Source organism: Myotis daubentonii, chromosome 18 (assembly GCF_963259705.1).
Source record: "Myotis daubentonii chromosome 18, mMyoDau2.1, whole genome shotgun sequence".
In the NCBI taxonomy this organism is placed as follows: Eukaryota; Metazoa; Chordata; class Mammalia; order Chiroptera; family Vespertilionidae; genus Myotis; species Myotis daubentonii.
In genome coordinates, this window is record NC_081857.1 from 18,560,909 (window position 1) to 18,577,864 (window position 16,956).

Sequence of the window (16,956 nt, forward strand, 5' to 3'; positions counted from 1 at the left end):
GGTGATTCTAATGTGCAGCCAAGGTTCACAACCACTGTCTTACATCTTGATTGACAGGTAGAAAAAGCCCCGGAAACGTCATTGGGGGCAATAAATCATCCACATTTCCTAGTCTCTTTCTTGGAATTTGGAGAAGTCAGGCGGACAGCCCAGCATGGAGTCAGTCCACAACACTCCCTGAGTACCTTTTCTGTGAAGCACCCTTTCCAGGGTCTTAAAGTCTCTGGTTGTGAACGTAGAGTGCGTACTGTCCTTGTTAGTGTTTGCAAGATTGGGTTCTCAAGAAGAAAAGTGTTCTGTGAATGCCACACACTACCAGAGAATGGGAACAGTGATTTGAAGAATGCCAAAAGCACCACTCCCCAATGCCACACCAGAGTTTTAGGAGTTTTCAGATCCGTCATATTAAATAATTCAAGTGATTTAGGGACAACTGCTGCTGTCTAGCCAGTGTCACACAGCGGGTCCCAGCCTCCTGGGACTATATCTGAGCCATGAGACCCTAAGCAGGACTCCTCCCTTTCCCTAACTCCTGATCCATCCCGGCAAGTAAATAGAGAGAACACCAGGTGAGCACACCTATTTACATAAGTCACAAGGCTGTGCAAACAAACTCTTAACTGGTTAAAGGGCGTCTTATTTCTTGTCACTTTGAATGGGCGTTACACATCCAAAATCTTGTCCATATTCTTTAAAAACCCTTCTTCTCTTGTATGCTTCCCACTAGTGTTTCTCCCCCCAGTACAATAGGCCAAGGTCCCTCCTATTTAACTCCTATGTCATTTTTGTCACTAAAATAACATGTGTGGGTTTTAAAATGATGAGTGTAAATTTTTCCCAGTGTCCATAAACTGCCAATTAACTGAGAGATTCTGTTATTTCCATTAAAGGGTTAAAATGGGTTCTCTTTTGAAATGCACTGTGTGAACATATTTTTCTTTCACTTCCAGGGGCTCCACCTGGGATATGATAAAAGTTCTAATGCTTTTAGGCTCCAAATGGACTCAGTTTTGGCTAGAAATTGAATTTCAGCCAGAAAGAAAAAGGTGCTTATTATTTAGCAAGTTAACAAAGAACATATTTTAGGCTCTCATTATACACTTTTAAAGTGCAGAGTTCATTTGAAAACAAACAAATAAGCCGAGGAAGGAAAAATAACCCAGAGAATTCTACACATTAAAAGTCAGTACTGAAGGTCACTGACTATTTTTCTGTTTTCTTTGTTCTTAGTTTTCAAGTACTGGGCGATGGGTGTTGACCTTTAACTCACCGTGTTCTCTGCGCCAGGGCCAAGAACAATCCACAGGTATTATTTATTTAGCTAACTTCATCCTTAAAGCTGCCAACGCGGATCCAGGATGGGGCGGATATAGGGTTGCAGGTCCATAAAAAGGATAAAATCAAATATTGTTCAGAAGTGACCTCATGTGTTTTCACAGCCTCCATGTAAGTAGATAAAAGGACTACAGTGGGGCCTTGGACTTAGGAGTTTAATTCGTTCGGAGACCGAGCTCGTTAAGGAGCTCGTTAACTCAAATTACTCTGTCGACTCAAAGCAAAAAATCCACGGAGAGACAGCTGGTATCTCAAAAAACTCGTTAGTCGGGACACTCGTAAGTCAAGGCCCCACTGTATAGTACTCCTACTTTCTAGATAAGGAAACTGAAGGAATAAGGAAACAAGTATATCCAACAGTTTTTGAGCATCTGTAACAGGAGAGGCATAGTCCTGAGGTTTTGAACACACATATAAATAAACTGACGTCAATATCCTCTGAGCCGTCATAATATAGAGGACATGGCACAATAATAAAACACAGAACGCAATGGAAGAAGAGGGGAGAGGATAACGTATAATGATCAGAAGGTTTGGGGAGGGTCTCAGATGGAATCTGAGACTTCATGGGTGGTGAGGGTGCTTCAGACAAAGATGGTGGGATACATGAGGGGATAGTAAGAGCAAAGACAGAGAGAGTATATAACTTAGGAAGTTCATGAGAATCTGGTTATTTATCATGTAGGCTTTGAGGGCAGGGCAGGGTAGCAGGGAGACAAGTGTTCAGAGGGTTTACAGATGTCCTTGAATGCCAACTCTGGTAGCAATGTACAGAAGAGTAGGTTGGCAGGAAAGTAATTCAGGAGGGCATTGCAATGGTTCAGGAAGAGGTAATGGAGCCTGGAACTGAGCAGAAGTAGGAGTAGAAAGAAAGATAGTGATAGCAGAAGGAGAACGTATATAATTTGGCAACTGATTGGGCACGAACCATGAAGGAGGGGATGGGTTGAAGATGATCCTGATGCATTAATCTGAACCAATGAACATCTGACATTTGTCCCTTGGGCCAGGCAAAAGGGAGTTTCTACTAGGTAGCTGGAAATGTGTGTCTTGAGATCAGGCAGATATTGACTGAGAAATCAGCCACAGGGAAATGGTTGAATTCATCTGAGTGGAAGAAATCATCATGAAATAGAGTATAAAGAGAAAAGAAAAAAAAAGACAGAAAGGAAACCTTAATGTACAGGGAAGAGACGCAGTGAAGGAAGAGGAGTCACTGGTGTCCCCTGAATGGTCAGTCTGAGAGGGAGGTGCATGATGCAAGGTGATCGAAATCAAGGAAGAAACATTTCCAGACAGAGAGCTGAATGCTGCGAAGGGGATGAGTAAGCCATTTCCTGTGGCCTTGGTGATCACATCCAAGCTCCTAACCGCTGCACCTACCCACTGAATTATCACACAAGAATAACAATGTGGTTTTTCAAAAGGAACCCTAGCCTCACTTTACCCGTGGTTAACCTGGGACAACGTCATCAAAAATAAATTGCAAGTTCCAACCTCCTGCATTAAACTTTGTCTGCAACTCACACCATTCTCTTTACAGTGAGCTTTTTAGATAACTGTTGTTAATCAAGTCTGAGGCCTCAGGTGCTCTCCTTCACGCTCCTGGTGTTAGGCAGTGGTTACATGCAAGGGGTTCCAGAGTCATAAGGGTGGTTGGACTCCTACCTAACCCAGCAGTGTGACAAGGGCTTGTTCCCTAACTAACTTCTCTAGCCTGAGTTTTCTCTTGCAATTTGGTTGGGAAGAGTGCATGAGAGAGTGCCAGTAAAACTCGCAGCATACTGCTTTCGAAGGCTCAAGTCATTATTGCTGTTAGTATTTTGCAACCTCCCTGAGGACAGAGGATTACTCCAGCCAGCACTGTTCCCTAAAGAGTGTGGCACCGAGCGAGGGACATGTGAGCCTCATTCTGCCGGCCTTCAGGGAAACGTCATTCGCGGCAAGAGGGCTAAAGAGCTGGCCAGCTGCCAGGAGGAAGGGCTGGCTCCACCAAGGAAGGGTTGACCACTGGGAGCCGCAAAAGCGGGATCCGAGGAACCGCCCGGGACCCTCGGAGGACTACAAGTCCCAGGGTGCCGCGCGCGCCCACCCGGAGTGGAAACTCCGCAGGTGGAGTCGGGTTGCGGGACCGCCGGGGAGGATGCAGTGCACGCTGGGACCGGTAGTCTTCAGGTCGCAAGTTCACGGGTCGGAGGCGGGCCCAAGCGCCAGATTCGCTCCTTAGTCCCGCCTTTTGTCCACGTCTCACTTCTCCGGGCCAATGCTGTCTCCTATCCTCGGAGCCAGCCCCTCTCCGCGCCGGTCCCCATTGGTCCTGGGGCTCGTCGTCTGGAACCCTACCCGGAAGTAGCGCCGGGGGAGGTGGTTTCCTAGACTACGACACCGGAAAGCTGGGGGAGGCGCTCAGGCTGCCGAGGGCGGAGGGCGGTGGCAGAGGTGGCAGCGCTGGCGCCGGGGACCGGCTCGGCGGCTTCGCGAAACAGCTCGGCGACGGCGGCCGCTCGCTGGACTCCGCATCCCGCCCTCGGCACAGCTCGCAGCCCCCTGGCCACGCGCGTCCCGCAATGTGTCCCACGGCCCGGGCGTAGCCGCTGCGCGTGCGCGGAACCGCGGGGCCATGAGCGAAGCCGGAGGCGACCGGGGCTGTGGGTCCCCGGCCCCCCAGCGAGCGCCCTGGAGCCTGGTGGCGACGACGGCCGCGCTCTGCCTGGTGACGGCCACGTCCATGTGGACGGCGGGGGCCGCGCCCATGACCAGGGAGGAGAAACAGAAGCTCGGGTAAGGGTGCTTGGCAGGTGGGTGGGTTTCCTCGTGGGGCTGACCCCGGGCCAGGTGCCTGTCATTGCGACCCGGCGTGCAGCGGCCTCTCCGGCCGCGATGGGACGTCTGCGGCCTGGCGGGAGCCCTAGCGGGGTGGACAGGTTCCGGGAAGGTGGGGGCCGCCGCCCGCCTGGTGACCTCCGGGGGCCGTCGGGGCGTCGCCGTGGCCGTCGGGGACAGTGCCGGCTCCGGGAGGCCCGCGCGGTGGGTCAGCGCGGCTGCCGTGTCCGTGGCCCGCGTCGCCGCGCGGGGAGAGTCCTGCGGTGGCTTTTCCTGGAAGATGCGATTAGGCGCCGCGCACGAGTGCGCTCCCGCTGGCCGGGGAGACGTGGCCGATCTCCCAGGAGTTAAGGAAATAATGTTTACACCTGTTAGGGCGAAAGGGGCGGCTCCGTGGAACGTGAACTTCACCCGTTTCACCATTTCTTGCGCCCCATTTTCATAAGAGGACACTCATTCGATGGTGTTTTCAAAAGCCCCAATGAAGTAATACCCGTTCACTTCACTCAGATTCGTTTGATCAGTCTTGAAAGTGACGTAAAATGATCAGGTACTCTAACAGCATTTAGTTCGGCGTCAGTATTCCTAATACACTTTAGGTCCCACAGATGAATAAGGAACAACAACAACAAAAAAAGCCAAGAACAATAGGAAATGGGCAAAGGGCTTGGAGAGTTAATTTCACGAAGCAAGAGGAGATTCAAATGGTCAGTAAACATGAAAAGGAGCTCAACCTCATCAGTGGGAGAGGTGCACCTTGAAGCAAGGAGGCAGCTGCCTTTTATCGTTAGGTTAGCAAATGCACAACATATGGAGAGAGCCTTGGCTCGCCGAGGTGTGAGGAATGAACCTTGATGGGAGCGACGTTGCTGTGGCTCCTGGAATTTAAATCGTATGCGCCCCGATTCATTGATCCCACCTCCAGGAATCTGTTCCGCAGAAGCAAAAGCTCTGTCAACGTTGAGATAACTGTGCAAACGTGTGCATTTTACAAAATTGTTCCTTGGAGCATCCATACTATGGAATAATATTCAGACATTAAGGAGGAGGTAGATCATGGGAAGGCTATCCAGGATGTATGTATTCCCAGGATATTTTTTTTTTTTTTTTTTAAAGAAAAGAAGTTGTCTAAGCTCAGAAAAACATGGGAAGCTTATTACCCTTTGGGCTTAGAAGGTGAGGTGAAACCATCAGGTTTTATTTTATATACTTTCTTATTGTTTATGTTGTTGCAAGAGTCTTGTATTTTTTTTTAAAGTATGTTTTTATTGATATTTTAGAGAGAGAGGAAGGGAAAGGAGAGAGATAGAGAAACATCCATGGGCTGCTTCCTGCAGGCCCCCTACCGAGGATCGAGCCTACACCCCTGGTGTCCTTTTGGTGAATGGGGAGAAGTTCAACCAACTGCGCCACACTGGCTGGGCAAGAGTCTTGTATTTTTATTTCTTAAAATATATTTTTATTAATTTCAGAAAGGAAGGGAAAGGGAGAGAGAGAGAGAGAGAAACATCAATGATGAGAGAGGACCATTGATCGGCTGTCTCATGCACGCCCCCTACCGGGAATTGAGCCCAGAACCTGGGCATGTGCCCTTGACGGGAATGGAACCCAGCACCCTTCAGTCCGCAGGCAGATGCGCTATCCACTGAGCCAGACTGGCTAGGGCAAGAGTCTTGTATTTTAAAATAAAATAGCAATGAAAGAGCGTGATGGGAAAAAAGAGAAAATATCAGCTCTGAAAAAGAAATCACCAGTAAATTAATAAGTACCTTAAATTTTTTCTCTGTGAATTGAAGGTATCATCGATAACTGTTTTACTGAAAAATCCTACTCTGCCCCAAGGCACTTTACATGCTATCTCTGTGATCCTCCCTGTTTCTTAACGAGGTGGGTGTGATTCCCATTTTGCAGATTTGGAAACAGACTCAAGGTTGATTTGTTCAAAGTCACTAAGCTACTAGATAGTGGAGCCAGTATTCAAACCCAGGTCTGTGTGGCCTCAGAGCCCATGCTCTCTCCACTATCCTGCACTTCCAAAGACTTAGAAAAAGAAGCTTCAAGCATCTTATTTGACCACCACTCCTCCCCTTTCTCCCTTTTTTATTAAAAACTTCTAATTGAAGAATAGTCATTTTTCACCAACGTTAATTTTTAACTGGAAAAAGTCCAACCAATTCCCATCAAATTTTGAGAACATTTATGCAAGTAAGTTACAGTAATTAGGCCTGTTGATTTAGATTTCCTTATTCTGGAGTAAGTGTAGAATAAGAGTCCAGAGCTATAAACCTCAAGTACACAATTACTTGACTGCTTTACCCTCTGGAAATTTTCAGGAAGATGAACTCTTGACTCATGAGGTTTATCTTGACTCATGAGATTTGTTTTTAAGCTCAAATATGATTTATGATAAGCAGAATGCCCTACCTCTTTTCCTCTCCTCCCAAACCAAACTAATGATAAAGACTGGAATTGTCCCAAACAGTAAGCAATTACTCAGTCGCTTATAATGTATAGTTTTTGGAATATTTCACCTAGTCTTTCTGGAATAAGATGTTTTTTGCTTTTGTGTTTTAAATGTTGCAGCAGTTGTTAATATCACATTTTCATTAAAAGTATAAAACAATCTCTGTAGCATATTGGCAGGCAATGTGAATTAACTAGAAAAAGCTGACTTGTAGAAATTATTTTGAAATGAAAAGACATAATTTTTAAACTGTGAATTTGATTTCCAACACATTTTAATCCAATTTGTTGAATAGATATAAAACTTTAAAGAAATATTTTTTGTTTAATACAGTAATTATCCTACCATCTGTATTTAAAGATGATTTAGTTAAGACTTCTATGTTAAAGTAAGAGAGACAGAGAGAGAGACAGAGAGAGAGAGAGAGAGATAACTGGACATCAAATATCTCCACTTTGAAGTCTGTGTTGTGGAATTTGCTGATCATGTGCTGTATAAATGTAAGGATTGGAAAAGAATGTCCTTGTATGCATTCATAATTCATATTCTTGAAAATTGAATGCTTGCAAAGTTGGATTAATGAGTTAAAGCTTGTGTTATCTGTAATACACATGGGTAGGCACTAACATTGACACAGGAATTTCTACTTCTTGGCAATAATCTTATATTAATTTTATTTCAGGGGAAGGAAAAAGAATTCCCATATTCCATTTATTGATATCATTGCTTGAAAGGGAAATTTTAATTTCTTATTTATTTGGTTTATTAGCTAATTTGAGAGACCTTATCACCTGCATATAATGAATGTTCTGAGATAACTTGATACATATAAACACAAAGATTTAATGTTTTAGCAAAGTGATAAGATCTTGTTTTTAGGAGTCAGGTGTTTTTAAATGATTAATTTAAAATGTTGTCAGGACTTACTTTATTCAGTTCACTAGTTTGAATGTACTTGATTTTGCTGGTCATTGTAGCCAGGATCTGGAAATTAGTCTGTTTCTGTCTGCTAGCTTTATTATTACCATTATTTCATCCATCCATGATTACAAATTTTAAACTGGCAAGTGCAATATAGCAAGAAGCAAAATAAAATTACACCCAGCCATTTTTTTAAAATTAGGAACTTAGAAATAATATTAAGAGTTAATAAAAGATTACTAAACTATTTTTCCCTTGCTAATTATTGAGATTTTAGCCATAATATTAACTTTCATAGTTTTTCCTGTAGCACTCAATCCCCCAAACTTGAGAGCATTTAATTGACAGACTGATTCCTTGGTCCCAACCTTGCAGATTTTAATTTAGTAAATCTGGTGTGGGGATCAGAAATCTCCATTTAACAATCAATTTGGGGATTTTGAGAAACAGCCCAAACACACAAATCTCTTTTTGAGGATTAATTTTCTCATTTTAGAGGTGAATATTGTTTATTTGACTTTTGACATTTTTTTTTAAAAAAGAGCTAAGAGTACACCATAAAATCATCAAATCTATCTTCATGAAAACATGACAAACATATTAATAAATATGTATTAAACTATGCATAATGATTTTATTCAGTTTAAGGGGTGAGGCAGAGGCTTGATAGAGTATTGTTATTTCATAGCAATATATACACCATGCCTCTCTCTTGGTAGACTATATAGTGTAAGTAATAGTATTTCTTTTGGGGGTTCTCCAACAATATTCTCCCTTTCAAGATAGATGTTAGATAATTTTGTTAAGAGGTAATTGTTTTTCAGCAACACATTTCCTTCTCTGCATGGCATGTATCATTCATCAGTTTTCTTTGGAAAAATTATAAGATGAATTTTACATGGGTTGTTAGGAAGGAATACTAAAACTTTGGCCCCTCTCTGTGTGGTTCATGAAAGCTTGTCGACTAACACTGGTGTATTTCCTGACTCTGCTTATGTCCTCTTCCAAGTAAATGTTTTTTGTTGGTATATGTTTATGAATGAACATTTACTTTTTGGAAAACAATAAATAGAATATACTTTTTTCTATTTCTGCTCTTTTAAAATTAGGAATCAAGTACTGGAAATGTTTGATCATGCCTATGGCAACTATATGGTAAGTAGAAAGCTTATTTTTATATACCATTCATGTGAACAAATTACTTTGTGAGCATAGTCATGGGAATTTTGAAACCTGAATTAGTAGCACATTAAAAATAAAGTTTTTAAAAATAAGTACAAATGTAAGCTAACAGAGTATTCCTGGTAGTGGTTCTTAGAGAACCAACTTATTGACTAGGTAAGAAGAAGTTGAATTACATTATGAAACTGTATATTTAAACAGTTTCCTTTGATGCTATCAACGATGTTTATTGAGTGCTTTTTATAGCTATGTATTGTGGACATAAACATGAATAAGATGTTAGTTCTGGCCTTAAAGGAAATTATTTTTTAAAATAAATAAATAAATAAATAACCTGTTTTCAGTAATACTTGTAGTCTCTGTCCAAATTATGTCCTCATGGTGGGCTTTGATTTGAATATATTTTGCTTTCTGGTACACTGACCCATAATGTTTTAAAATGTCTTGGTGCTCACTTGAGATGAAATAGCAGTTTCAGTTTTTCAAGATGAAAAAGTTCTGGAGATCTTTTGCACAACAGAGCAAATTTTAGAGCTCAAAAGAAAATTGTATGTGTAATTTTGTAGAGTTCAATCAAGTTATTCTAAGAATTACTGCTTATGACCTTGTTTTTACACTTGAAAATGTCAGCAGATTTTCTTTTATGATAAGGCCTATAAAAATGTAGTTGGGAAAAGTTTGATAGAGAACTAACTTTAGTTCATTCTGCTTTTAAATATTTTTCATGGGATTCTATGAATCCATTTTTCATTATGTATTACTCAGATATCTTCATATAATAATATAACATCTAAGTACATATACTTTTTCATTTTTGTATTTTTAAACATTTAATTTTTGTATCTTTAAATATGTATTATATTTGATGATCCTTGTTCCCTTTTATATTGTATATTTTTAAGAGTACATATTGAGTTCTTAATAAATAATTTTAGAATATGATGTTGATGAAGTTTTGTATACTCATTAAATTCATTTCTTAAGATCTTAGTCATTTCCTTAACATTTTTTTCAAAATTATTTATTTAAAAAACAACAACAACAACGGTGCCTCTGTTAGAGTGGCACACATAAGGCAGCTTGATTGCTCTACGTGTGAAATTGACATCAAGAGATTTTGGAAGCATAATATTTTGGTATCTGGGCAGCTGGTGATTGTTGGTCCTGGAAACCTGTGTGTGGAGGGGGTGGGGCGGGGGTGGGGTGGGGAGGATCATTTATCCCTGGTGAATTCAGTTTGGGCAAAGCATAATTTAACAAATCTAGGCTAATGGTTTTGAGGTGATCAAGTGGATCCATGCTACACTCTCAAACCTTAGCCATCTCATAAATGCATACTTTTGGATCCAAAGTTAAGTAAAATGGCATATAGCTGCATCCATTCAATACATCTCACTATGAAGAGTCTCCTCTCTTTATAAAGCACAGTATCTTTAATATCTTGTCACTTATTAGGTAAATAGTAGAAAGTTTTATAAGCATACTTTTCTTACTATAGAATGCACCTAATAAGTGGGTTTGTGACAGAGCAGCTATTGAGGGCAGCTATTGGACCCTAACTGGGTTTCTATTACAACTACCCACCTACAAGATACAAAGGAGAGGAATTTCAGCTCCAAAGACTGGGTACTACTGCAGTTAACATTCCCCTCCATTTTTCTGGTAGAGGTCCACCCATCTGCAGTCTGTGCAATACTTGTTTTTAAATGTTCAACTGTTTACAGCATGAGTGATTCTTACAGTGCGTCTGTGTTATGCTCACTCCATTTATTTGAGTTTTGTAACCCAAGATTTAGTCTAGAATTTACACTTCCCCTTTTCAGATTCTCAAGGAACATGAAACAGTCCTAAAATATTAAACAGAGAGCAGGAGCTCTGTGTTTGTTATTTGAAGTCAGTTGATATTTTTTTCCAGTTTTTACACCCAGAAGCACTACCAGCTTGCTGTAGAGAAAAAAGGAAGGGCTTTGGAGTGAGGTGGGTTTGAGTTCACATCTCTTCTCAGCTATTTAATAGCTTGGACCTACACAGATCATTTTAACCCTTCTGAGCAGTGTCTTTCTATGTAAAATGGGGATAATTGCAAAGGGTCTATTATAGAGTATAAGATTTTTGAAAACAAGGACCATTTTCTTTAATTTTTAATAAATTCATCTTTTATATGTTCCGTGTCTAGCATGATGCCTGGTATGTAAATGCTTATTACTTTTTTTTTTTTAAGAACTGACTTGAATTCTTGTGAAGATGCAATGAAATAGTGCTTAGTTTTTACATTTGGTTATTGTAATATATCTTTGCCTTTTAAATTCAAATATATCATTCAATAAACTTCACTAAAATACACGTTTATGGTGAATTTGGGATATATAAGTCTTTATATTTAATTTACTCTATAGTAGTCAGTTGCCTACTGTGCTAAAATATAAAAATGGCTGGCACATAGTGGGCTTTTAATACATGTTGAAAGCTTTGCATTTTCCACTCGTTCTTTTTAATATTACTCTCCAATCTAGTCTATAATTAGAGCAGTTCCTTTTTGCTTTCTTGGTTCCCAGGCAAACAGTGGTATTTTCCAAAGACAGGTACTAGAATATGATTAAGAGCCAGAACTCTGGAAATGGAGCAGGACACCCTGACGTGGCTCTGCCACCTACCGGCTGGGCTCTAATCTGCCTAAGGCTGTTTCTTCATCGCTCTGAAATGGTTTGCTTGCCTCACAATGTTGTAAGGATTAAACAAGTTAATACAAGTGCTTAGAACTAGTGTCCGGCAAATAGGAAGCACTGTATAAGTTTACTGCTGCTACCAACTGCTGCTGCTACTAAAACTACTACTATCATTATTCATTCTCTGCCTGAGATTGAAATTGCCCTCCTAAAATTCCTCTAGGCTCTAACTCATAACTTGTTCCCTGGATTTACTTAGAACTTCCTTAGAACATATACATTATTTCCTGTTTAGGCATGTACCTTTTGAGGGTATTTTTTTCCTTTCCTTTTCTGTTAATACTGTTTTTCTGTAACCGTGCTCTGCCAGCTTTAGATAGATTACTACACCTCTGCTATCCCTTGGTGTTACTTCCGGGAATTTTCTGATTTTATCAGTTATGGGCATAAATATTCATATTATACAAGCTATGTTTGACAAATCTATAGCCCCCGTCAAACTAGTTTGTCCACAGTGAATTGCACAGCTGGCTTTCTCTTTTCCCCAAATAACATGAAATTTGATTATTTTGGCAGTTCTTGTGTACCCTTATTTAACCCCAGACTACAGCCACTTTAGGGCTTCTGCTAGCATGTTTTCATTATTTGTGCTGAGGTCAGTTTGCAGATTAATTTAGTTGACAAAATGACATGTATTTAGGCCACCAAATGCAGAACCGTTTGGGACCTGTGCTCTGATCTGATCCTTGTCTTCCAGTATTTTTCCTGTCTACTGTAGACAACTCAATTAAACTGTTATATGTTAAAACTGTACTTTGGTGGCGCTCTAAACATTGCAAGTAGACTCTAAAAGAGTTGGTAAGCACATTTTAATTGATAGAATCATATCTAATAACTACTTCTATGCTTGATTTTGTGAGAGCACAGTTCAAAGAAACATCATCTTTTTTTATAGTTCAAACCAAAAGGAACTGTTTTAGAATGTAACTTCTTTATGGGTTTATGTGAGTTTTCTTAGAATTTCTCTCCCCCCCACCCCAATTTTAAAAACATATTTTATTTTCATTATGTTTTTATTGATTTTAGAGAGAGGAAGGGAGAAGGGGAGAAGAGGGGAAAGAGAGAGAGAGAAATATTCATGTGAAAGAGAAACATTTATTGGCTGCCTCTTGCTCACCTCCTACCAGGGATTGAGGATCGGACCTTGATTGGGAATTGAACCTGTGATCTTTTGGTGCAAGGGACAACACTCAACCAACTGAGTCACATTGGCCAGGGCTCCCTAATTTAAAAATATATATTTTTTATTGTGATAAAATATACATAATAAAATTTACCGTTTTAACGTGTACAGTTTGTGGCATTAAGTACATTTGCATTATGCAATCATCAGTATCTCCAGAATTTTTTCATATTCCCCATTTGAAAATCTGCCTAATGTGTCTTTCTGATAGTTTGCTCACCAAAATGAGTAATTCCGTAAATAAGGTAGTCTAGAAGTGGTACTAATGACTTGGAGGAGGCAAGATAAAAATTATCACATATACAGGGGTGGGCAAAAATAGGTTAGTAATACATAATACAATAATTCATAGATAAGTAATAATACGAGAATAAACTTTCACATACAACTCTAAACCTACGTTTGCCCACCCTTGTATGTTTTGCAGATATTTTCTCCCAGTCTGTACTATTTTTTTGCCTTTTAATTTTTTCTTCTTTTTTTTAAATTAAATCTTTATTGTTCAGATTATTACATTTGTTCCTCTTTTTCCCCCCATAACTCCCCTCCTCCCAGTTCCCGCCCCACCCTCCGCCCTCACTCCCCACCCACTGTCCTCATCCATAGGTGCACGAGTTTTGTTCAGTCTCTTCCCGAATCTCCCACACCCCTTTCCCCCCCAAGAATAGTCAGCCCATTCCCTTTCTATGCCCCTGATTCTATTATAATCACCAGTTCATTCTGTTCATCAGATTATTTATTCACTTGATTCTTAGATTCACTTGTTGATAGATGCATATTTGTTGTTCATAATTTGTAGCTTTACCTTTCTCTTCTTCCTCTTTTTAAAGGATACCTTTCAGCATTTCATATAATCCTGGTTTGGTGGTGATGAAGTCCTTTAGCTTTTCCTTATCTGTGAAGCTCTTTATCTGACCTTCAATTCTGAATGATAGCTTTGCTGGATAAAGTAATCTTGGTTGTAGGTTCTTGGCATTCATCACTTTGAATATTTCTTGCCACTCCCTTCTGGCCTGCAAAGTTTCTGTTGAGAAATCATCTGACAGTCGTATGGGTAGTCCCCTGTAGGTAACTGAGTTTATTTCTCTTGCTGCTTTTAAGATTCTCTCTTTGTCTTTTGCTCTTGGCATTTTAATTATGATGTGTCTTGGTGTGGTCCTCTTTGGATTCCTTTTGTTTGGGGTTCTCTGCGCTTCCTGGACCTGTAAGTCTATTTCTTTCACCAGGTGGGGGAAGTTTTCTGTCATTATTTCTTCAAATAGGTTTTCAGTGTCTTGCTCTCTCTCATCTTCTGGCATCCCTATAATTCTGATGTTGGTACGCTTGAAGCTGTCCCAGAGGCTCCTTACACTATCTTTGTATTTTCGGATTCTTTTTTCATTTTGCTTTTCTGGTTGGGTGTTTTTTGCTTCTTCGCTTTTCAAATCTTTGCCTTGATTCTTGCGCTCCTCTGGTCTGCTGTTGGGAGTCTGTATAATATTCGTTATTTCAGTTCGTGTATGCTTAATTTCTAGTTGGTTCTTTATCACAACATCGAGGGTCTCATTAGATTTCTTGAGGATCTCACTACATTTATCGGCAGTTTTTAGAAAATTATTGAAAGAGCTTAAAAGTGTGATTTTGAACTCTATATCTTCCATTTCTGACCTTTGCATCCTGTTTCTTTGTCTCCACATTTTTTTATGTTTTCTTGGTGCACCCCCCAGTGGTCTTTGTGCGCAGTCTTGTTGCAGTTAAGCCTTGATTGTTGTAGGTAATACTAGAGGGGATTTGAGCTCCAGGCCAAGTGGCTGTGAGAATCAGTTGTGTCTGCAGTGAGAGAACTTCTGTCCTCTAGGGAGGTGCTAATCTAGCCTTTGCCTGAGGCTATCCCGCAAATGCCTCTGTGCAGGGCTTGGGCGGGGCGTGTCCCAGGAGATCAACAGGGCAGGCTGAGCGAGCAGTTATGGTTGCTCTCAGTCCTGTCCCCAGGGGCTCTGCCTCTCAGAGTTCCAGCAACCGCTGCAAACCTCGGAGAGAAAGCTGCCTTCGAGTTCTGACCGAAGCCAGACAGTCCCGCTTCTCCCGTTTGAGTCTGGGTCCCTAGAGACTCGCCCGGATCTGGAGCTCAGCGTCTGAGACTCCCTCCCGATTGAAAAAGACAACCTCGCCCTCCGCCGCCAGCCCGCTCTGCGCACACCTCCGCACCTTAGTATTTGACTTCAGCACTGCGCCTCCTCTGAGTCTTGGTATGCTATTCTCTTTCCTCCTAGTTGTAGAACTTGCACTCAGCCAGCCTTCCTGTGGTTCTGGATGATGTCCGTTCTGTCTTTTAGTTGTATTTTTGAAGTGGTTGTTCGAGGCAGCAAACTCCAGAGTTAACCTATGCCGCCATCTTGGTTCTCCCCCCACCTTATTGGATCTCATTTTTTTAAAATCTTTATTGTTGAGAGTATTACAGATGTTGCTCTTTTTTCTCCCCATAGTCCCCCTCCACCTGGTTCCTGTGCCAGGCCTTCACCACTCTTATTGTCTGTGTCCATAGATAATACATATATGCATACAAGTTCTTTGGTTAATCTCTTTATGCCCCTTCTACCCTCTTCCCTCTGAGAAGATTTGTCAGTCTGTTCCATGTTTTCTTGCCTCTGGTTCTATTTTATTCACCAGTTTATTTTGTTCATTAGATTTCTTGCTCATTTATTTTGGTTTTTTAGATTTAATTTTTTTTTCTTAATATATTTTATTGATTTTTTACAGAGAGGAAGGGAGAGGGATAGAGAGTTAGAAACATCAATGAGAGAGAAACATCGACCAGCTGCCTCTTGCATACCTCCTACTGGGGATGTGCCCGCAACCAGGGTACATGCCCTTGACTGGAATCGAACCTGGAACCTTTCAGTCCGCAGGCCGACACTCTATCCACGGAGCCAAACTGATTTGGCTAGATTTAATTTTTGATAGATATGTATTTATTGCCATTTTTTTGTTCATATTTTTAATCTTTTTTTCTTCTTCTTTCTCTTAAAGAATACCCTTCAACATTTCATGTAATACTAGTTTGGTGGTGGTGAACTCCTTTGGCTTTTTCTTGTCTGTGAAGCTCTTTATCTGACCTTCAGTTCTAAATGATAGCTTTGCTGGGTAGAATAATCTTGGTTGTAGATCCTTGCTATTCATTACCTTGAATATTTCTTGCCACTTCTCTCTGGCCTGCAAAGTTTCTGTTGAAAATTCAGTATGAGTGCGCCCTTGTAGGTAACTAACTGCTTTTCTCTTGCGGCTTTGTCTTTTGCCCTTGGCATTTTAATTATGATGTGTCTTGCTGTGGGCCTCTTTGAATTCCTCTTGTTTGGGACACTCTGTGGTTCCTGGACTTATAAGTTTATTTTTTTCACCAGGTAAGGGAAGTTTTCTATCATTATTTCTTCAACTAGGTTTTCAATATCTTGCTCTCTCTCTCCTGCTGCACCCACATAATGTAAATGTTGGTATACTTAAAGTTGTCCCAGAGGCTCCTTACATTATCTTCATATTTTTTGATTTTTTTTCTTTTTGCTCTTCTAATTGGGTGTTTTTTTCTTCCTCATATTTCAGGTTGTTAATTTGATTCTCAGAATCCTCTACTCTACTGTTGAATCCCTGTAAATTATTCTTTTTAAAACAATTTTTGTTGTTGTTTTTTTACTTAGGAGTAGGAAGGGAGAGGGAGAGAGAGAGAAATATCAGTGATGAGAGAGAATCATTGACTGGCTGCCTCCTGCACACCCCCTACTAAGGATCAAGCCCGCAACCCAGGCATATGCCCTTGGCCGGAATCGAACCTTCGATTCCTTCAGTCCGCAGGCCAAGACTCTATCCACTGAGCCAAGTCGGCTAGGGTCCCTGTAAATTATTCTTTATTTCAGTTAGTGTATAATTAATTTCTGACTGCTCCTTTTCCATGTCTGGCATTCTCACTAAGACCCTTGAAAATCTCACTAAGTCCCTTGAAGCTTTCATGAAGATCCTTGAGTATATAACCATGTTTTGAACTCTGTATCTAGTAGTTTGGGCGTTTCCATTTCTTTCATTTGTGACATGTTTCTTTGTCTCCCCATTTTGGCTGCTTCCCGGTGATTGTTTCTATTAGGTAGAGCTACTATGTCTCCTTGAGTTGGTAGAATGGCCTTGTGTAGTAGGTGTCCTATAGGGCCCAGAGACTCAGCCTCCCTAGTCACCTGAGCTGGGCATTCTAGGTGCACCTCTGTGTGGGCTGTGTGCACAGTCTTCTTGTAGTTGAACCTTGATTGCTATTGGCGTCAGTGGGAGGAATTGACTTCCAGGCCAATTGGCTGTGACGA

At 41.0% G+C, this 16,956-nt stretch overlaps 1 protein-coding gene and 1 non-coding gene across 5 annotated transcripts in view; both read left to right on the plus strand.

The window, feature by feature from the left end:
- Positions 1-3,723: 3,723 nt before the first annotated feature.
- EDEM3 (ER degradation enhancing alpha-mannosidase like protein 3) overlaps positions 3,724-16,956 on the plus strand; it is a 65,696-nt gene continuing 52,463 nt past the window's right edge. For 3 of the 4 annotated variants that reach the window (XM_059673774.1, XM_059673775.1, XM_059673777.1), the window contains exons 1-2: positions 3,725-4,116; positions 8,653-8,698. In XM_059673774.1, coding sequence (XP_059529757.1) covers positions 3,956-4,116; positions 8,653-8,698 — 207 coding nt within the window. In that variant the 5' untranslated portion in view covers positions 3,725-3,955. Of the gene's footprint in view, positions 4,117-8,652; positions 8,699-16,956 lie in introns of all 4 variants that reach the window. The other variant, XM_059673776.1, reaches the window with a different exon arrangement.
- On the plus strand, positions 9,768-9,900 carry LOC132221448 (U11 spliceosomal RNA). The gene has a single exon (XR_009449995.1). It is a non-coding gene; the product is annotated as a U11 spliceosomal RNA (small nuclear RNA).